At 36.7% G+C, this 23201-nt stretch overlaps 1 protein-coding gene across 1 annotated transcript in view; it reads right to left on the bottom strand.

The window, feature by feature from the left end:
- The window catches only part of CDH7 (cadherin 7), a gene marked incomplete at both ends in the record, with an annotated part of 110647 nt that overhangs the window by 34148 nt on the left and 53298 nt on the right, over positions 1–23201 (bottom strand). Inside the window, 3 exons of the mRNA XM_082668061.1 lie at positions 1354–1607; positions 18775–18962; positions 21691–21858. Coding sequence (XP_082524187.1) covers positions 1354–1607; positions 18775–18962; positions 21691–21858 — 610 coding nt within the window. The remainder of the gene's footprint in view (positions 1–1353; positions 1608–18774; positions 18963–21690; positions 21859–23201) is intronic.

Below are 23201 nucleotides of genomic sequence, written 5' to 3'. Positions count from 1 at the left end.
ACATATATATGATTATTATTTACATGTAAATAATAAAATGATATTTTATATTATTAAATGTGTGTAATAATTTATTTATATAAGTAATAAGCCTAAATCAGCTTATTATTTTAGGAGGAAAAATGAATATGAGCTCTTAACTAAAAGTCATTATCTAATGTATAGATATTTTTCTTGATACTCTGTAAGCAATGCCCAGACTTAGTTCAGAAGTTAGCTCTAAAGCACTTAGCATCATTAAATATCAGTTAAATCTAAAAGTTAAATCTGTTGTTAGCTTTTGTAATCAAAATCCAAACCATGACACTGAAAAATATTACTTACGAACCCAAATTAAGACATGAAATACAATGTAATTTCTGGTATGTTCTATATACTTATTTAAATATTATTAAATATTTACTTAAAAAGACGTGCTTTATGGGCTTCCCTGGTGGCACAGTGGTTGAGAGTCCGCCTGCCGATGCAGGGGACACGGGTTCGTGCCCCGGTCCGGGAAGATCCCACATGCCGCGGAGCGGCTGGGCCCGTGAGCCATGGCCACTGAGCCTGCGCGTCTGGAGCCTGTGCTCCGCAACGGGAGAGAGGCCACAACAGTGAGAGGCCCGCGTACCGCAAAAAAAAAAAAAAAAAGACGTGCTTTATCATATGCACACACACAAATACATGCATATACAAAAACATGCACGTAGCTCTCAGATTGTAAAACTATAGTAAAAAGTGTGAACTGGAATGGTGTGATATTTTGAAACGCCTACATATCATCATTCTGTTAGTACTACAGAGTTGGTTATAACAATGTGTCTACTCTCTCTCTACAGGACTACTGAAAGGACATTTTAAAATAGTCCTTATATAGAGATATGGTATTATTTTATTTTTTATAAGTGGAATTAATAAACTAACAAACATATACGATCCATATAGACCAATATACAAAAGGGGTTGTTGAAAAATTAACCTCTAATTTAAATTGTTTATAAAATTAGTTTTCTAACATCTGCATTTATCCTACAACAAGGACATGCATCACTTTCTCTCTGAACACAGTTTGTGTTGAAAGAGCTCAGGATAACTGGCTGAAAAGGCACATCAGCTCTGCTTGTGGATGACAATGGTGCCTAAAGATACTGCCACACAATAATGGCCTTGGATAATCAGGTGACACATTTTCGAATTACTAAAATGCTGCATTGTTCTGATGTTGTTTCACTTCTGCAGCTATGGCTCAATACGTATACAAAACTGGTTTTTGTTAGCTATGACCCCAAAGCATCATAACGTAGAGACATGAGTTGTGAATAAAGGCACATTGTCGTGAAATTACAGAAGAGGAGAGCAATGAGCTCTTACCTCACAGGGCTGTTGGAAGAATCTGGGTCGTGAGCTGCTACGGTCCCAATGATATTCCCAACTTGGGTAGCTTCCGACACCTCCATGGGGTACAGGGGTGACGAAAATACAGGGGGCTCATCCACGTCTTCCACAATTATCTTCACGGTCGTCGTGTCGCTGAACGGTCCCAAGCTTAGAAAGCGAGGGTCGGCGTCTCTGTTTGCAGCTTCTATCCGTAGCGTGTAACTTGTTTTGGCTTCAAAATCCAAGTCCTATAAAGAAAGTTGTTAGGAAAATTAAATTAAGGCAAAGCAGAGCCTTTTCATTCATGCACGTCAATAAGCATAGTATGGACTCAGCCAGGAAAATGCACCGTCAGCATTCCAAAGTAACAAATAATAGTGCCAATCAGAATCCTTGCTGCTTTCTGGCTCATAGACAATGTGGTAAGTCCATTTGAGCTAACTTAATCCACTCTGCCGCGGTACACTGCATGGGCAAATGCAGGTCTTTAGAACATTATTTGAATGACAACTGCTATGATTTTAAAATCTTTTCCGAGAGGACCTCAAGGTAGTATTCTTGAAGCATGTAATTTAACTGCAGTATCCAGGGGTGCACATTAAAAAGGAAGAAAAATATAACTTTCCGTTGAATTTCTCATTTACAAGGTCATTTTCATTGATTTGGGGGACCCCTTTACAATCCTTAACTTTCAAGTGTTCCAAATGCAGCTGTAGCAGAAGAGGTGGCATATCGAGGTTATACAGCCTGAACACATAGCTGATTCTTCTTGATGAAGCACCCACTGTTTTCTCTCTTCAGTATTCCGCCATCAGTATACACTGTCTCTCTCTCTCTCTCTCTGCCTCTATTTGTATTACAGGGTTGACAGTTATATTCTAGAATCACCATCCTGCAACTTTTCAACAGGATTAACATGCTAACACTTTTCTCAAAAACAGTGACCCAAGTCAAACCATAAGGTAGCTTAAAAAATTGTAAGGGCAATTAAATGTTGTACTAATGAGGCACCATCTGTGAAAAACAGAATTCTATGCCCAACAGGTAGAATTTGTCTGTGACAATCACATGCTTCTCTTTCTTCAAGGGGTACAGAGAGTCCCAGCTTGTTGTGACTTTCAATCTCAATCTCACCACTAAAAAACTGTCCCAAAATATTTGTTACATTTAGTGATATAAAAACAAAAACTTCAGAAAGAAACCAGTAGAAATACTAGCACATATAAAGCATAATTTACATGTCATTTTTATGTGTTATTTAATAAAAAAGCATTAAGAAAAATGGGCTAAAATGTACTGCTGAGAACTGTAATGTAAATTTATCCATCATGTGTATGGGCGTATGTGTGCTATATATGCTATATATGTGACAAAATGTACATACCACTTATATAAAATATAATAACACATATATATAAAATATAAAAATATATACTATATGTGTGTTATGTGTGTTTCCACATAAATAGGACATGAAGAGATTCCATGGCTCATCTCTTTTTTATACATGAAAAATATATAAACACATACTCAAAACAGGCTCACAATATCTAGGCCAGAGAGCACTTTACTCAAATGTTTATCTGCTTAACAGCTGTCTCATCTAGTAGATTGTAAGCTCCAAACTGTTTTGTTCAGTACTAGCATTCCCAGAATTGCCTGTTCTGCATTTGGTACATTGAAAGAACTCAATAAATTCTTAATGAATTAGGAAAAGCTAGAATGTAGCTATCCAGGCCTCAAGAGCCTCAAAACGGAACTGCACCTTTGCCCCAGAGAATCCAGATGGCTGAAGTGGGAGGTAGAGGAAGAAAGAACCAGGTATATTGTTTTTCTTGACTATAAACAACTTCATATAATTACTGTGGGAAAACCAAGTTTTAATTCTTATCTGAGGTCTCACATGAAAATCCTGGGGCACGTGCTACACAGCGCCATAAACAGCACCTTATTAATAAATTCAGTGATATTTTTATGAGGCTACCTTTTTTGGTCTATTATCTAAAAATATTTCTACCCCAATGGTCTTCAACCAAAGGTAAGAATCAGAACCACTCAGGGGAACTTTCCAACACATTCCTGGCTCCTTCCAAGAAGATTTTGATTCAGCAGACCCAGGATGAGTCACAAGCATATGTATTTTGAAAAGGCTCTTCAAGTAATTGTGCTGCAAATCCTCTTCTAAGAAACTTGACCTCTTCGTTATAATTTTCTGGGGCCTACACATGTAATCCAATATTTAATTTGGGTTCTGCTAAAAATAAAACAAAGCATTCGTATTTACCTAAATGCATTTACTTAAGACACTCTAAACATACTCACACATAGCATGAATATGAACCTATTCAGCTTGTAGTCTTTTTTATTTTTATTTTTTGGCCACGCCATGCACCTTGCAGGATCTTAGTTCCCCAACCAGGGATTGAACCCGCGCCCTCGGCAGTGGAAGTGTGGAGTCCTAACCACTGGACCTCCAGGGAATCCCCTCAGTTTGTTCTTATAATATTTATAAAACTGATAAATTAGGAGAGAAATATTACTTTTATATATTATGTGTCTATGTAAGATAGACTATGTAAAAAAAAAAAACACCCTGTTTACCATCTCCTTTTCAATTGACTCAAAACCACAACTTTTTTTTTAAATTTAATTAATTTATTTTTGGCTGTGTTGGGTCTTCGTTGCTGCGCGCGGGCTTTTCTCTAGTTGCGGTGAGCGGGGGCTACTCTTTGGTGCAGTGCGCAGGCTTCTCATCGCAGTGGCTTCTCTTGTTGCAGAGCACGGGCTCTAGGCGCATGCGCTTTGGTAGTTGTGGCACGCAGGCTCAGTAGTTGTGGCTCGCGGGCTCTGGAGCGCAGGCTCAGTAGTTGTGGTGCATGGGTTTAGTTGCTCCGTGGCATGGGGGATCTTCCCAGGCCAGGGATCAAACCCGTGTCCCCTGCATTGGCAGGCTGATTCTCAACCACTGTGCTGCCAGGGAAGTCCAAAACCACAACTTTTAAGATATTCATTCCGGTTTACCAAAGGGACAGCTAGTCCTTCTGTATTCAAGTAAAAGTTTGACTGACTTATGAAAGAATAATTTACATTTACTGCACAAATGAATGCAATTATTTTATGGCAACTTTTTTTTTTTTTAATGTGTCTAAAAGGCAACAACATGCAGTAAAGACATCTGGATGCTGCCAAGTCATAAAGAAACACAGGATCACGCGTGATGATTGGTTGCCTAAAAGCTATTCTGAAAATCGAGCAATGAAAGAATTCATATGAAAGCCTAGGAATCAAGGTTCCAGACGGAAGGAAGTGCCACACAAAATGATTTTCAGAGCAAACCGGAATCAGCCAGACTAGTTTGCAAAGAAGGGTGTGGTGTGACGGATAGGACTGTTAAGCAAATTGAAGAAAAGGCTTTTGCCATAAAATGTTAATTCCTGTTTCTCTTTCTTATTCATTTCTACAAAAGCAATCCGTTCCGTAACTATTAGATTTAATGAGCAAGGTTATACTCGGCGAAAGAAGTTAAAATAATAACTGGGGAAAGACAAAGAAGAAGGAAAGGGAAGGAGAGAAAGGTAATGTCTAAACAGATTCTATTCAATACTTGAAACTACGTAGCATGGGAGACTAGATATATTTGGAAATTTGACCAAAACACAGTTCAAGCTGCAGCTCACAAGAAAATAAATATGTAGGATTATTAAAGAACCTGAAACCAATTATTGTCACTTTGACCCCAACTAGGGATGCCACAGAGAAGTTGCTTTTTCATCTGTCAAGTGACATCTATGTCAGAGATGCTGAAAGAGAAAGCAGCTTGTTGGACATACTCTTGTTGAAATGTATTGCCATCAAAGGATGCTGAACTTTAGGACTGAAACAGTAAGCATTATAACTAAGACAGGGGTCAGCAAAATTTTCCTGTAAAGACCAGATAGTAAATATTTAGGGTGCAGGCACCATGTCCTCGGCCACAGGTAAATGGACTAGCTTGGCTGTGTGCCAGTAACACTTCGTTTACAGACACGGAAGTCTGCTGAATTCTATCTAACTTTCACGTATCCTTTTTTAAAATTTTTTTCAGTCACTTAAAAATGTAAAACCATCCTTAGCTCTTGAGCTGTCCGGAGACAGGCAGGCAGTTGTTTGCCAATCCGTGGTCTAAGGAGCCCCAAATAATATGCTTCTCTTTCCAGATCAGAGGTTCACCCCTCTTCCTCCCACCTTTTCTTTTTACTACAATTAAAATGAACTATTCACTATAAACAGCATACTTTGTCCCTTCTAGTTTGCATCACCTGCTGCTCCCTCCTTCTCATATAACTTTGTCTGCCATTTTTCTTACTGAAATCTTTTGGAGACCAGCTATTTTCTTCTTTATGAGTGATCTCATAATCCCCTCACCTAAAACTAAAACTTCTTTATATCTATAGAGAGCTAACTCCAAAAAAAAAGTTTTACACACATCTTTAATGTGCATTTTTAAAGACAGAAGAAGGTTGGTATTATTGAAACTAAATAGCAAAGAGCTCCAGTGAAAGCCCAAAATTTTATGTGTACTTAGGGGCAGACACACTACGTGAATTCCAAGCCACATCTGTCCACCAGCCATGCCGTTTCTGCTAGAACAAGCAGGCATTGTTCAAACTCTAAGAGCAATTAGGGACTCATGGTGTATGGCATTATCACATCTAGGTATCTGCCTGCCTCACCAAGTAAGTAGGGTTGCTGTAAATTATTTATAAATTTAAAGCAGCTGGAACAGTCATGGACACAGAGTAATTACTGTATAAGCATTTGCTGTTACTACTATACTATTATTAGCGCCATGATTTCCGGCTAGATTATGAGCAAATCAAATGGAAAGTAAAGATTATGTCTTTCTCTTCTGTTTCCCCCATGACACCTCGGCCTATATCTTTGGCAAAGTCAGTTTATAATAGTCATCTGTTACATTCAAAACAATTAACTATCATAAACAGTGGAGACTCATCAGTTCTCCCCTGCCATTTTTAACTTCCTCAATAGTAAAAACCTAAGTTAAAATATCATCTTGAATTCATTTAATAAAATCATTACACTGCATTTTTCTTTCTGCATATAGCTCGCCTTCTGGTCTATAGCCAAACACGCTCTCGTTAAGCTCAGTGACCTCCTTTAGATCTTGTACTTTGGGCCAATGCTGTTGTTGATGTTTCAGGGACTGATCCAAGTTACATCATTCAGGAAATTCTTCCTTTTCCTTCTGTTCCTGTAACCACAGCATGGTACCATTGTGTGTGTGTGTGTGTGTGTGTGTGTGTGTGTGTGTGTGTGTGTGTGTGTGTGTGTGTGTGTGTGTGTGTGTGTGTGTGTGTGTGTGTGTGTACACGTTGAGACTATGTATATAGTGTCTTATGTTTAATACTGATTTTGTACAAAAGAACTGAGACCATTCATCATCTTTAAAAGCATTTCTTTCTCTGTCTTTGGGATCAAAGCATATACTCTGTTGCTTTCAATATCCTCCCTACTTGATCAAATCAATATAAATCATTTTTCCTAGGTAAATGGGCTTAAATGTAACTGTACCAATGGAAAAGAACCCACAATCATAACTTTCCCTTTATGATTAATTTATTCCAAATAAATCTAATACCCAGAACCTTAGACGTAATCTACAACCTTGGACAAGGTATCTCAGCAAAGAACAATTTTGTACATTTATATACAATAAGAATTCTAAAGTTGTTCCCTAAGTACTTTCCAAAAGCAAAAAACGCCATTATTATGCACAACTGCACTACTGCCTTTATTTCCCCCTGTTCCTGGGTTATGCCCAAGAAGGCCTTATTATCTCTGTCAGCTTGACTAAATGTGGACAGGCTTCTTCCTGACTCTAGGCCCCTGACCTACCTTTTCTTAGAACCAATCTTCAGCAAGAGTCTTGCTCCAAGTTACAAAACTACCTGCTATCATGAAAATACAAGAAAATTTACTTTTCCTTTGGGTAAAGCAAACACAGTGTCACCTACACCTCTGCCCCCATTACACACACACACACACACACACACACACACACACACACACACACACACACACACACACACACACACACACACACACTCTCCAGCTCTTAAAAAATTCTCCAGGCCTTTGTTTCACCTGCGTTGAGCTTACACTGAATTCTCATCTCTCTCTCCTAACTGCAACATCCTTGAGGTCTGTCTTACTTGTTTAACTCCGTCCAGTGACACTTTTGCTTTCACAGCTACAAGTGATTTTATCAGCAGCGTGCAGCTTTTACCTGTCTTGAAATTTGTGTGAATCACAAAACCTATATCCAGATTTGGGCAACAGGTTATTTTTTTATAGGGAAGAAGGGAAAAGAAAGATGTGTTCTAAATTGTTATATATATACATACACACACACATAATTGTTATATATATATATATGTAATAATTATGTATAGAATGGTCCACATTGATGCCCTCAGAGAGGCTCAGGTGTGAAGGGGGAGAAGACCTCCGGAAGTTTCGCCAGCTCTGTGGGTGTCCTCTACAAGGGACTGACCCTTTCATGTCTGTCTCACTGTGCTAGGCTTTGAGATCTATGAGAGAAGCCAAATGTATAATCTTACACAGGTAGGTAGGTAGGTTACCAGTTGTTACAAGTACGTAACAACTGTCTTAGATAGGACAGAGATTGACTGACTGCTGAATGAAGAAAGAAAAAAGAAAAAAAAATCTAAGAATAAATTATTTAAAAAATAGCAAAATGAGTAAAAGCAAATTTAGAATAAGCAGTAAAAACTTACTGGGCGTCTCCATGTCCATTGTACATTTTTATGAGTCATTATTTTAACTTTCAAAAAAACCCATAGTTTAACACAGCTGCTTCTCAGGTGCTTGATACAAACATTCACATTTTGCAAAGATCACTTCCACTACATAAAAGTATCTGGTGCTCTACAGGTAAACTGGGACCCTGGGAAAGGGTCCGGTTTATGAGTAACTGCAGAAATGTTTAAGTCTAAGACACTAAATTATCTAAAGCTATTAGGAATAAAATAAGGATACTAATATCAGGAAATATTATTTCCATTATCTAGCTCCACGAGTGCCCTCTGACCTCCAAGAGTACTTACGTTAACATTTTAACCTACATATAAAGATCACTGAATATTTTTTAAAAAGCAATTCAAGCAGGTCTCCTAACACATCTCCATTTTGTAACAATTTTTTAAAAAAATTCTATGACCACCAACTAAATGCACACACATTTCAAATTGATAATTGCACTTGTCTACAAAGAGGCAGTACCATAGACGGCTAAACGTATTTCCCATGAACAATGCACATTTATATAGTCCTTACCCTGCGCAGGTTATAGTTCTAAGAGTGAATTTAGGTAGGCTGTTTGGATTCTATAAGCAGAAGGTAGAAAACAAGCCTTGCAAATGACTATATTCCTGCCTAGCATCAAAAACCTGGTTCACAGTACAGCTCAGATTGATTCCCTTACTGTGCTGAGGTCCATATTTCCCAGCATGCACTACTAACTGGACCAGGAACTTCCATGAAAGGGTCTCGATCATTTTCAGGGAAGCTGAATCCAGATTATGACCCAAAGACAGTTTAGTATATGTTTTCCTGGGGACCTTTATAAAATAGCGGCAACTATTAATTAATCTTGATCCACACGGTTACTCTGTGAGTAATGCTGACAGTGGAGAGGAGATTCAAGTGAAGTCAGCTGATCTGAGATTCACCCTTACCTTTGCCACTTCATGTAAATGTAACCTGAAGGTTTTTTAGTTTCTCTGGAGCAGAGCTGGGACCCAAAATCTTTTTTCTTCTTTCACAGTATCCACAATATTTTATAGCTCCTCTCTCTTCATGTATTTCCCCCCCCATCACTCCTTGAATCTGGGTCACCTGGTCTTGCTCCGATCAATATAATGTGGTGGAAGTGATGTTGTGTCGGTTCCAGAAATCAGCTTCAGGAGACCACGGAGCTTTTGTTCTTATCATTCATGGAACAAAGCCAGGTTAGCTGCCGGCTGCTGGAAGGCACACTTCCAGCCTCTCTTGTCATTCCAGCAGACAGACAGCCACCTCTACAGAGGCAGATCCACCAAGCTCACGAGTAGCTGACCTCTGACCCATGTGTGAGCCCTCGTAAGACCACCCTGCAGAGGCCCCACCAAACTGCTGACCCATGAAATCATGACCTAAAGAAATAACGTTTTAAAGCACCAGCTTTGGGATGACTTGTTAGGTAGCAGCTGATACAATCACAAAGAGGAAGAGAATAAAAGTGGGTGACTTCACTTTCTGACATGTGATGGCTGCATATCCAGGGAAAATGAACCAAAACAGACTTGAAATGACCAAATGAACTAGTGGCAGAGAGATCAGATCTAGACGTGGAAATTTCCTTGAACTCCAGGCCTTTGACTCTTATCATTCCCTTATTGGTCATGTCCTGTCTTTATTATATAACATAGATTCCAGGATCCATCGATCCCCTCCCTCTACTGACAATATATGCAATTCTTTTTATTGATCTAAATATGAATTTTTTATTTGCTTTGTTGATCAGTTATTTTTAAATTCTCTTAAAATATCTTAATCCTGGAAGAACGCAATAAATTGCCTTTTCTGAATCTTTCTCTGCCCTAACTTAAATTTGTCAGTTTCACCAAGTAATGTCTAAAGCATTCTTTCCCTCCTTTTATATGCATGCTCTATGATGTTCTCAGTCGTCCCTTTCAGTTTAATTGCCATGCATACGCTATGACCCCCAAACCTAAGTTTGTACTCTAGATCTCTCCTCTAGGCTATAAACCCTCATTCATGACCTTCTAGAAATAGTTACCTAGATATCACAGGTAATGCAAATATATTCCAAATCATTTTAATCACCTCCACACTCCCATTCTAAAGGAACAGCACATTTTTCATCTAGCTACTCATACAAGAATCATTAGTTTTATCCTTAAATTCTCTCCCCAATTTTCCTTAGGTAATCGCTAAATCCCCTCTTATCTACTTCTTAAATATCTCTTTCTTGGAATCCTACCCATTGAAACTAATCTAGGAAACAACACACCATGGAAAAAGACAGAAATAAGGAAACTGTGCATTATCTGTGACTTGTACTAAGCGAAACAAAACAAAATGAAACAAAAAACCATGAAGGGCTCACTGGAATATGTCTCTGACATACACATATTCTGAGAAGATTGCTCTGATAACTGCCCAAATCAAAGAAAATGGAAAATACTCCTAAGGAACAGGGTCTTAGTCTCTTTGATCAACTTTCTTCAAAGAGTGTTGCTATCTTATTTTTTTAAGACCCTAAATTCATCTCTAATCTTGACTATTCGAAAACGAGTAAATTTATACTCGTTTATTATACTCGAAATATGTAGAGAACAGTCTATACACATGCGCCCATGTGCATGATGATTAAGATGATGTTAGAATCCACTTACATATACACAGTAACAATGGGTGGAACAAATTGGAAAATATAATCTGAAATTCAGATGTTCACTAAATTAGTTATTGTATTAATGTAAAACTAAAATCCAAAATGTATGCTTTTTCACAGTCAAGGAGACACATATCTTTCCTCCATTTTGAGAAATGTGCATCCACAGCGGCAGGATTACTTAAACAACATCTTTGAAAGAAAAAAATGTAATGAAAAGAAGAAAAAGAAATTGGAAATGTTGTTGGTTTCATTTTCCTCTACCACACATCAACAGCATTTATGAAATACGGAAATACATAACTTGACTCTGGGAATTACCGCAAGCAGCAGACAAAGGACGCGTCTCAATAACAAGACAGCAAACCCAGAGCTCAGAAATCTGTGCAGCTGAGTGGAAGTTTGACAGGATGTGGCATATTCTAACCCTTCCTCTCCCACAGGGAATGGAGGCCATGTTATCAATACCTCCCCAACAATGCTCTATTATTTGATGGTTTTGACTCCATTCAACCTTATTTTAGGGTATGGAAAATGAGATTATGAAGATAGCACAGCCAAGAATGGGCCTGAAGAAGCTTAAATATGTTATTTGACAGTATGATATCAGCCACCGTACAAGTCATCCCCGTGCTAGAAAATGGGTGTGTACTTATCCTTCATAGGAAATGCATTTTGAAAAATGCTCATTTTTTACTGTACTGTAACTCTATGTAGTATTTTAGAGAAGCACAATTCCATAGGTAATCCCAACTGAGGTCTTACATTGAAAACTGAAGTACGTTAAAGATAAGACTGCCATACCTCAAAGGAAAAATAGAATTTCCTACATTGTAAATTATGATGGGGAAATGTAAACAGAAAGAATTCTAGGTAGAAAGAAAGACACAGTTTTCACTCACATGGGATAATACTTATGTTTATGCTTGGTGAATTTTTTTTTTTTCGTTACGCGGGCCTCTCACCATTGTGGCCTCTCCCGTTGCAGAGCACAGGCTCCGGATGCGCAGGCTCAGCGGCCATGGCTCATGGGCCCAGCCGCTCCGCGGCATGTGGGATCTTCCTGGACCGGGGCACGAACCCGTGTCCCCTGCATCGGCAGGTGGACTCTCAACCACTGCGCCACCAGGGAACCCAGCATGTCTATTCTTAATGTATAGAAAGGATAATTGAATTCTGAAAAAATAATTCTATGGTAACATCTATACAAATCTTTAGCCTTGTGGATTCTGCATATTTGGTCATATGCAGAATTTATATTTCTATATAAGACATTGGAGCAAGAATAGCATACCTGAAGATAACTTTTTACAATTCTGTACTTTTCTTTTTCTAGCATATGTTTTAGAAAAAGATTGTTTTTCTGTTCTTCTCTCCCTGCTCCCAAGTTCACCCTATGCAAGTATAGCATATGTAGATGTTTCAAAATATGATAATAATTTGCTCAAACTGGAATAAATCTCATTATAACCATGACAGTGCATTGTTTATGAAAAAGCAACGGACTAAAGTTTTATTATACTATAGAGTAGAGAGAAAATAAGTTCAGCTGATTATCAAGCATGGTTCACAGGTACAAAATAACTTAATTCCAATAGAAATGACTATCTAAATGGACATAGGAACTCTATTATTCAAATGTGAAGTAATACTCTGAGACACACATCATCAGAACAAATATACTTATGTCTTTAACAAAAAGCTCATCAACATCTTAGCAGTGCCTGGTTGTAAAGGTTTTCCTATAGTCAGGAGAGCCTGGAAAACCTATGAACAAATGGTTCATATTAATGGACTGTCCATAGCATTCTCTAGTTTATCTCAGTGAAAATTTTAAAATATTCTGAGAACAATGGAAGAAGGCTTCATTTGTCTTCTTTCAGAACTTCTTAGTTTTAATCAGAATGCTCTTGTGACTCAGATTCAGAAATCCATTCTAGATTTCACAAATGATTCTCCTATTATCTGGTCATGAAAAGAATACTGAATTTATGGGACTCATATATGTTTTCTCAGACTCTGCTCAACTCGGAGGGGTCTCTGGAAATGTTTTAGCTGGAATGGAATATAGACCCCCATTTACTGAAATTTTGATAAGTAGAACTGAAAATCAAAATCCTGTCCTTGAGTGTCATAAGTAGTTGTTAGTTCTTAACAGAGGGAATCAGCAAATCTTCAGAAAGGACTTCCTTCATTCTGAGAAAAACACTCCAAAGAGAGTTTAGTTAAAAAAAAAAAATGTAAACAAAGACACTCTTCTGAAATTGAGAATCAAGATACTGTTGGCTTCATGATGGAAAAGCACTTGGATTTGGGAATAAAGGTTGCCTTTGTGAGATCACACTGCTTTCAGATGGAAGGTTTAGGGAAACGGACAAGAGGGATGGATATTCCACACACAACTTCTAGTGGGCTGAAGCCGTACGGTTGGATTGAAGACCAGAGCTCATACACATGTTCTCATGAGCTATAACGGAGCTACTGATTTGTAACTTACTTCTGTAGTTCTCATTACTGAAAGCCCTCCTTAATTCTAATAATTTTTCAATAAATTTTTAGAATTTTCTAAATCTATAACCTCATTGATGATTTTTACCACTTCCTTTCAATTTGTTGTATCACTCTGTCTTAATCTTAGTATAAAGTAGCTTCTTTTCAAACTAGTTGGAATAATAAAAATAGTGTTGAGTTTTGAACAGCAATTTCTTTAAAAAAAGGATAGATTTAAAAATTAAAAAGCTCAGGAACAATGAAAATAGTTTTGGAGTGAAGCAATGATAACCAATCTTAGGGTAATGCCAAAGAGAGTAGGAAAAAACACGAAACAAATAGACAAGATCTATTATGGATCAAGAAGGGACAAGAAAAGAAACCAGAAAAGACTTTAAGGCTTTAAACTTAACAGTAAAAAAGGTGTGCTACTTGACTGTAGCCAGGAAAGTGATAATATTTTAAATAAATGTTTAAATAAATATCATTAAAATTCAGTGCGTTGAAAAGAAATGCTTTGAATTAGAATTATCACAGTCCCAACAATAAGGGTTCAAGAGAAAATAGCAAATATAATTTTCTATTCCATAGCATATTTTATTGTAGCTGAAAGTAAAATACCTTTTAATATTGATTATTTGTAATCCACTCTCATTTGCAAAGCACTGTACATATATGTAACAGTGGCCTTGCGAAGGAGGCATAAAGAGCCCATTCACTTACATTGCCTCATCTCATGCCAGCATCCCCTCCTCCCACACTGTGCTCCAGTAAAATGGCCCTATTTCTAGTTCTCTGAGCTTAACGTGCTATCTCATATGACAAAGCTCTGCACAGGGGGTTACCTCCATAAGAAAGTCTCCCTTCCCCTGTCTACCTGGAGAATAGCATTATCCATCTACTTTGCAACTCCTTTCTCAGGTCATGTTCAAATCTTTGAGAGACTAGGTGGGACCAACCAGTAGGCTGGCAAATGGGGCTTGGGCTCTCTCGGACACTTCTACAGAGACTTAGATATTTGCCCAAATCTTTGTGACCACAGCTAAATTTATGAAAAAACCATGGTAATACATTTTTACTAGACCGCTCCCAACATTGAAGGGAAACACATGCGTGCACACACACCCTTCCTTGATCAAGAAAAACAAATTGTGGTACAGACAATTTTACTTCCCCTGTTTAATTATTTGGTTTAAAGAAGGAAGAATGGGAGCAATATTCCAGTCTTAAAAGATGAGCAACAGGGCTTCCCTGGTGGCGCAGGGGTTGAGAGTCCGCCTGCCGATGCAGGGAACACGGGTTCGTGCCCCGGTCCGGGAAGATCCCACATGCCGCGGAGCGTCCGGGCCCGTGAGCCATGGCCGCTGAGCCTGCGCGTCCGGAGCCTGTGCTCCGCAACGGGAGAGGCCACAACAGTAAGAGGCCCGCGTACAGGAAAAAAAAAAACAAAAAACAGAGCAACAGTAAGTGGGCACAGGAGCGGAGCATAAGTGAGTCCTGCAGGAGGGAACGTTTGAAGACCGAGAAGAAAATTTATGTTGCTTCTAGGAATTAAAAGTGGCTTAGTGTCTACTCTAGATCTTTGAATAAAACTAGGAATAGTGGGATATGTATCTGGTAAATATAAGTCTAAATAATTCTAGGGGTCCAAAACTAGCTCTTAGATGTCCATGTAAGGAGTTGGAATATGAGCCTTATTTGAGGTTTTGAAACAGGAGAAGCCCTGGATTAATACAAAACTAATACTAAGGTACAGTGCTAGGTGTAGTCACTGCACATAAAATGTGAATTGCATTTTTGAATAAATAAAAAACTTCTCAAAAATTAAAATATTACAAAGTAACAGTACTTTTTCATCTAAAAACTAGATTAACCTCTAATACCATAAGCAAGTTCTTCAAGTGAAAAAAATTCACTGATCACTAAAGCTTGAACTGCAAAGTAAATATTGGGTTGGCCAAAAAGTTCACTTGGGTTTTTCCATGAGATGTTACAGAAAAACCCAAACAAACTTTTTGGCCAACCCAATATATCATTTCCACTATTTTTAATTAACTCTTAGAGAAGCCACTTTTTATGTTTATTTCAATATCGGTAAGAACTCTGTGTTGGGTTGGTTAGGCATTGGAATATATGAGCAGAAAATGCAAAACTATAATTTTTAAAAAGGAGTCTGTGGGTAGAGGGAGCTTTGGAAATCAGAATTAGGCTGATGTATACCATGTAATTACCTCGATATCTATTATTTATGCAGGAGTGTGTGGAGAAAGGGTAGGAGGAAAGTGTGAAGCAACATTTGCTAACACTAAAGATTTTCAGCGTGAAGAAAACTAAGAGGTGTTATTTCCACTTATTTCTATGTAGATATTATCCGACTTGGTTCTATGCTTTACAGAGTTCAAAGTGAACAAGATTCTCTTCATTAAATGTTAAACATTTTACTGGTTATTTACGCCACAACAGTAAAATTGTAAAATTTTCCACCATCATTGTCTCTCAAGATTTTCCTGTACACTGAGTGTGCTTAATTATCCAAAGGCCATCACTGACATTATATAAGAAAACAGAGGAGGAGAAACAATAAAAATTAGACAGTATTCATCTATTAGAAGCCACTGGAGAAAATAAAACTTATTTTTCGTTGTCAATAATTTAAACAGAAAATAACACAATTTTGATCTCATATTTAGCATAAGAAATTATTGAAACATTTAGCTAACTTCCCATATAATGACAGATTGATAAATTTTTAATTACCAATTATTGGGCATTTATTAGGTACAAATATCACTCACTTGGCTGTGCATGGGTAGAAATCTCTAGTATCCAAAATTTTTTAAATCCATTAATCTAAATGCTTATAGGATTTGGAATGTTTTTGAATCTTAATTCATTAGACAGAGGACAACCTGAGAAAGCTTCAACAACACATTAAATTTCAGTCTAGTGACTGACATCTCTGTGACATATTTCTGCATCTGGACAAGAGTTTTCATCAATACTAAAAGTAGATCAAACAGGCTGTTAATGAAATATATTTTGGTTTGGTCATTGAATAATATTCTTATGAATCTAGTAACATTGTAATTATAATAACAAATGCATATTATATATTGAAAAACAGTGAAGATCCAGAAACAATTACTGTTATCATTTTAACATTTTCCTACAATTTTTATTCTATATAAATGAAAATTTGAAACAAAGGGTCTGTAAAATTTTGGATACTGCTTTTTTTTTTTTTTTTTTTTTTTTTTGCAGTATGTGGGCCTCTCACTGTTGTGGCCTCTCCCGTTGCGGAGCACAGGCTCCGGACGCGCAGGCTCAGCGGCCATGGCTCACGGGCCCAGCCGCTCCGCGGCACGTGGGATCCTCCCGGACCGGGGCACGAACCCGTGTCCCCTGCATCGGCAGGCGGACTCTCAACCACTGCGCCACCAGGGAAGCCCTGGATACTGCTTTTTTCATGTAATATTTTATACAATCATTTCCCATATTAGTTAATATGCTAAGACAATGTCACCACATCATTTTGATGATGTACAAGAGTCTACAATTTGGAAATATCAAAAATTATTTAACCAATTTTTCTTTTGTTGGACATTCTATAATGATTCCGTATGTTCACTGTACTTAATTATACCTTCATGAGATTTGAGAATTAAGTAAGAAGGCTTTAAATTACTCAAGATAAATCCTAGCAGATATTAACCACTACCTAGAACAGTAGTAATAATTATTTATGTGACTTTTATATCATTGTAAGTTATCATTAATTTTTACCTTGTAGTTTTTTTAATGAGTTTTATGCTGTGAGATTAAATGCATTTTATCCAGTTTTCTTATAGCTTTTTTTTAAACAATTCTCTAAAACTTCTAGAAATAATATCAAGGAACTGAGTATACAATTTTTTCTATTACTGAATCAAATATCTCATATCAAATACATATATATTTGTATTTATATATTTCTTCAATGATTTATGCTGTCTCATTATATGAAATATACATGTGTTCAATAAAATAATTTCAATATATATTTAAAACTTCTGGAATATGAGCAGATTGATTTCAGATGAATCTCTGAAATCTTTGAGCAGCACTGCACCTTAGTGCATTCCTTTTATTTTAGACAACAAAACAAAACATTTTACCAAGAGTTGGCCTCGCCTACTTATTAAAACTTTTTTAGACAGATTGTCACCAGCTGAGCTAAAACAGCAGCTGTCCACTGGAAATAACTGCAGAAATGTTTTGCCCATTGGCCTGAAATCGAACATATGTTTTCCTATAACAACTAAAACATAATTTTCTTTATTGATGTGTTAATTATTGAGGAGTGTTAATTACAGAGTTTTACACCTGGATTGTTACACTGGCATAAAATCCCAGTATCTTGAGTGTGGGCATTTTCATATATGTTTTAATTTTTAGTATTTCAAACATTTGAGAACATAAGACTATATTCTGGAATAATTGCTTTTGATTTTTTTTTTTAATTTAACATTTGTCAAGGATCACATCTATACAGATCAAAGGGAGTTACCAGCTCACTTTCCCCCATATCTAACCAGTGTTGGGAGCTAATCTGGCAAATAGTCTTTATTTTGGATTATAAAGATTTTTTTAAATCTCTTTTGCACTTATTTTTTAAGGGATTATGATAGGCTTCACAACTTTCCATGCTCTGTTTATATAAATTTTTCAAATACTTCAGTTAATATAAATATTAAAAAGGAATGGCTGATAATGTAGCTAGTCTATAACATTTCAGTTTCTAGTTCCAAGTTTATGTATATTATTTTCATGTATGTGGAGTGCTTGTCTAGTTGCTTACAAAGGCTTTTGGATGATTTTAGGGTTTCATTACTAAAATAGTCAACAAAGAAGAATATTCGGAGGGGGATGAGTTGAGATTGGGATTGACATATATACACTCTATGTATAAAATAGATAACTAATGAGAACCTATTGTATAGCACAGGGAACTCAACTCTGCTCTGTGGTGACCTAAATGGGAAGGAAATCCAAAAAAGAGGGGATATATGTATACATATAGCTGACTCACTTCGCTGTACAGCAGAAACTAACACAACATTGTAAAGCAACTATACTCCAATAAAAATTAATTAAAAAAAATATTCATCTCACCAAGCAGGTCATTTAAAACGGCACATTTGCCAGTATGCTCTTCTGTTACAGAGCTTAGATAAGAGCTGTGGGTTTGCTCAGAGAATAGAACTGATAGAGTGTAATTACACGTTACTCAATTTTCTCTACAATCCCGACACGTAAAAATAAATGCACAGCATTTTTTCCTAAAATTAAAATAACAATGGTCCCATAAAGCCATTCAATGTGTCTAACACGTTCTTCCATCAGAGCAGACAAGTTTTCTCAATAATCTCTATGATATTACCTTCACAGGAAACAAAAATAAATATTACCTTCTGTATAGTAATGATTCCTTCCTGTGAATCTTTGTCAACAGAAATCTTGAAAATCCCGAATCCATCACCATCCACAATTTTGTATTCCATTTCGGCATTAGCTCCTATATCTGCATCGGCAGCTTTAATTCTGGCCACAACGGAAGCCACCGGCAATGATTCTGGGACGTTATACTGGTACGACCCTGTGAAATTAAAAACAAGAAATGAACAAAACCTTACACCAAACTAACCAATAAAAATTTCATTATTCGGCTATTTTGCACCATCTTTGCTTAATTTGTTTTTATTTTTTGAAAAAGAAGGTAACAAAGCAATAAGAGGCAAATGACAAATTTCATGCAGCCTCAAGAAGTTTCATGGAAATAATTAGATAATAATCAATAAGTAAGAGCAGAAACAGATGGCCTGGGGAAAGGCATGAGGAGATCCTCCATTCCGGTATTTCTAGTGCTGAGAAATATGCTACTTTTAATAGTAAAGATAAATTTCAAATAATTATAAATACACTTAACATTGAGTATTGACTATAAAGAATTAAAATGCAATTAATACAAATATTGAATATTAAAAAATTAAAATAGTATAGCTTAGGCCTCAAATGGGCAAAAACCAAGCCTAAATAGTTCTGATTACTCAATGTTGGAATTTCCATAATAGTATCTTTTGCTGCAAAAGTTTCAGAAAACTGGACAAGGAAGCTGATGAAAGTCAGTATTAGTCTTCTTTTAGCTCATAAATTTACCAAGGATAAGAATTATTTGTGTGAGCTGGATGTAGAACTGATTTGGGGCACAATGGTACAAGAGCAGAGGCAATGTTATTTGAACAGGAGGAAAGAGAAGCCAAAGAAGAATAGTAACTTTTTTAAACTTTCTTTTGTAAAAACTCTTCACCATCCCTCAACTCCCCCCTACTCCTCCCCTCAAAAATAAATAAATAAAAATTTTAAAAAGCCAGTTTGGGAGGCAGATGAAGTACGTCAACCATCCCTTTGAAACTAGGAAACATCCCTTCACCTTTGAAACTAGGAAACGTCCCTTCACCGTTTTCCTCTAATCATCTACTTTTTCCTGCTTCCTCCCCCCTTGTCCATTTCCTTCTGGCTGCTAACAGTGGTGCATTTGCACTTTCTTATGAGGAGAAAAGAAAGGATTCTCTTTGAAACAGAGAAAGGAAAATGTATCCATACGAAGGGACCACATTCTTGGCTAAGAATGATTGCTTTTGCAATTTTCTACATTTTAAAAATTGTTACTGATTTTAAAAAATGATTACAGCACATACTTACTATTTTTGAGCGACCCTTTCACATATCTACAAGTGTCCTTAGGAAAATCCAAAAATTTCAAGGTTAGAATAGTAACTAAATGGTAGAGAAAAATCTCAGCCAAAATGAAAAATCTAATGACATATTTTTGGCTTCCTTCACTTTAATAAGTAGGGGAGTATCTAGTAAGCTAGAAAATCTATGCTCTATCCTATCAAATCATGACAACTGAAATCACAAAATTTTAAGTGTCAGTTCTTATCACTATAGTTAAAGAGAAACAGCTAATTCTATTATCAGCCAAATATAATCGCATTAATTGTTTTGTTTTGTTTTGTTTATTCTTCAATCCTCCTCTCCTCCCCACTGTAAGCCATCAAAGACACAATTAAGGATAGGTTCTTTTTTTTTAATGTTAAAGTTAGTGTAGGGGCCTCCCTGGTGGCGCAGTGGTTGGGGGTCCGCCTGCCGATGCAGGGGACGCGGGTTCGTGCCCCGGTCTGGGAGGATCCCACATGCCGCGGAGCGGCGGCGCCCGTGAGCCATGGCCGCTGAGCCTGCGCGTCCGGAGCCTGTGCTCCGCGGCGGGAGAGGCCGCAGCGGTGAGAGGACCGCGTACCACAAAAAAAAAAAAAAAAAAGTTAGTGTAATTTTCTTTATTTTGCCAGGAGGTATTGAAATGTCTGTTGTACAACAATATAAATATTAAAAATATGTAAAATAAAACATCTAAAGAAGCAGTATTTGAAGGAAAACATGGTGGCACTCATATTTGCAGAGAAAGTGTCCTTGTTTAACATTATTAGCTTTAAGATCTGTTCATAAGGGAGCTCAGTTCCCTATTTCTATCAGACAAGCATTTAAAAACATTGTAGTTTGTATGATTTCCTTATTTTCTTGAGTATTCTAAAGAAATACCACACACATTTACAAAAAAGCAGAAAAAAGGCAACTAAAAGAGAGTGAGATGAAATGCTTTTTTACAATCAGGACAGCTCTACCTAAAGAAATTATTTTTTTCCTCTTGCTTAAAACAAAAGCCACTTTGGTCAAAGAAACTAAATTGAGGGAATGCAGTTTTCTGGTTCTTTGGACTGATTTCTTTTGAAATGCTGAGCGTTTGCATTAAAAAGATGTGGTAGGTAGCAGAAGGAATGTCCAAGGTACATGAACTGGTTAAAAAAAAAGTGTGGAATGAAAAGTGAAGTTCAGGGCTCTTATTTTTATCTTTAAAAATAAAGCAATATTTTTAGCGTAGAGAATTCACGAAGCGTATTTGAATGTTACTAATTGGCAACAACCTCATAACTTACAGAATGTAAAGAGTAGCATGTATTTGAATAAAAAGATTAATGCATAAACAAACTTCATAACTGTCTAGTATTCAAAGTGTGAACAGAAGAAACAGCATATTATATTTAAGATAGAAGTAATATAAAGATATAATTACTTCTAATTATTTTCAATACCCTTATTATTCCATATTACTGAATTAAAAGTCATGCCTCTGCTAAAACTGGGGGAGAATGTAGTTAAGATAATTATTTGTTTGAGAAGTATTTGGAAAAACTCCTTTTTAAAGACATTTTTATAATCTGGCAAGGAAAACGAATGTGCTTGCAACGTGCAACAGAACAGCTTACTTCGAGGAAAGCGAGGCGGGTTGTCGTTGACATCAGTTAGGGTCACGGTGACCGACGTGGTTCCAGAGAGTCCTCCGTTTTGACCAACCATATCCTTTGCCTGAATAACAAGCAAATACTGGTCTTTAGCCTCTCTATCCATGTTTGGAAGGGCGGTCTTGATGACTCCTGTAAAATTTCAAATCCCAGTAAAATGCATCATGAATCACTGCATTTATACTAGCGAAGAACACTGACATAGGTAGAAAATAGCTCTTGAGTTGTTGCCTTTTGTTTTTTTCCTTTTAATAATTGCAATGCATATTAAAGGCCAAAGGGATATAGTAATTATATACAACATCACAAACACAGAAAACGCTGTAATGCAGAAAAGCGGAGAGAGAGGATTATCTTTAGATTTTATGGAAATGTATGGTTCAGGAAATACCAACTTATAATAAATAAAATATACTCCTCTAGAAGAACGGGCAGTGGCCTGTACAAGTATATGACAATGAACCTCTCTTTTTCTCTTTCACCCTCTCCAACAGCTTAATTCCCAGTGATGTGAAATCACCACAAACCTTGCAGCTATGGTCCCTAACTCTCTTCCAGCTACTACCTCTTTTCCAGCAAAATAACTATTCCATAAATAAAAGGAATGAGAGTTATGTATGTTTAATAAACAAAACACCATTCCAAACTATGCTGCTGGATGACTTTATGCTGTATCTAAAGGTCTGAGAAAAAGTACTATAGATGAGAATGACTGTGTTAATGGAAATCAAGACACTAAAAATATTGATGTTTTGTATTGTTTCTTTCAAACCAATTGCATTTAATATGGATAGCCTTTAAGACTTCAGAGGTATGAAAATTTGATTTCAGAACTTCATGTTGCTTGGTAGGAAAGCTTGACTCAATAATCACTGCTGCACTAAATTAGTGGTTTTATATTAATAACTATTTATTACATAAATAGGTTAGGTAATAGTATGTTTATGAGATAGAATTTCGTTTACGCTATATGTAAATATATAAAATGACATTATATACTTAACATAATATACTTAGTATACGCACATAGATTATGTCAAATGAAAACCTATGTATTCAATATTGCCCTGTACAGATCTCGAAACTAGCAATATGAGGCCATCTTTGCTAATTAGATACCAGAAGGAGTCTAGAATCCTACTTAATCATTTCCTGTACTTCCATCATTTCCAATGAAGACATCTTACCTACCTACCTAGAACCCTTTTATCGACTTTGTTTGAAAAATGTCTAATCATTTTATTAAATAGATTCTAACTTTTAGAGTTTAAGTCAGAATTTAAATCCCCAATGACTCAGATGTGAGGAACAGGAACTCTGGTATCACGGACTTCTCAGGGGCAAAACTGGGCTGTTTGATAAAGGATGATTCTTTGGGAGAACATAATTGTAAACAAGTTGGGATAAATGTTTTTTTTCCCTCATGTTCAGCATAAAAATGTTTTTATATCCTCCAAATTTATAAAATGTTTTTT

This window comes from Grampus griseus (genome assembly GCF_964374135.1).
Source record: "Grampus griseus genome assembly, chromosome: 12".
NCBI classification, from domain to species: Eukaryota; Metazoa; Chordata; class Mammalia; order Artiodactyla; family Delphinidae; genus Grampus; species Grampus griseus.
Note: the sequence above shows the minus strand (reverse complement) of the source record. Positions and strands in the feature narration are given on the sequence as shown.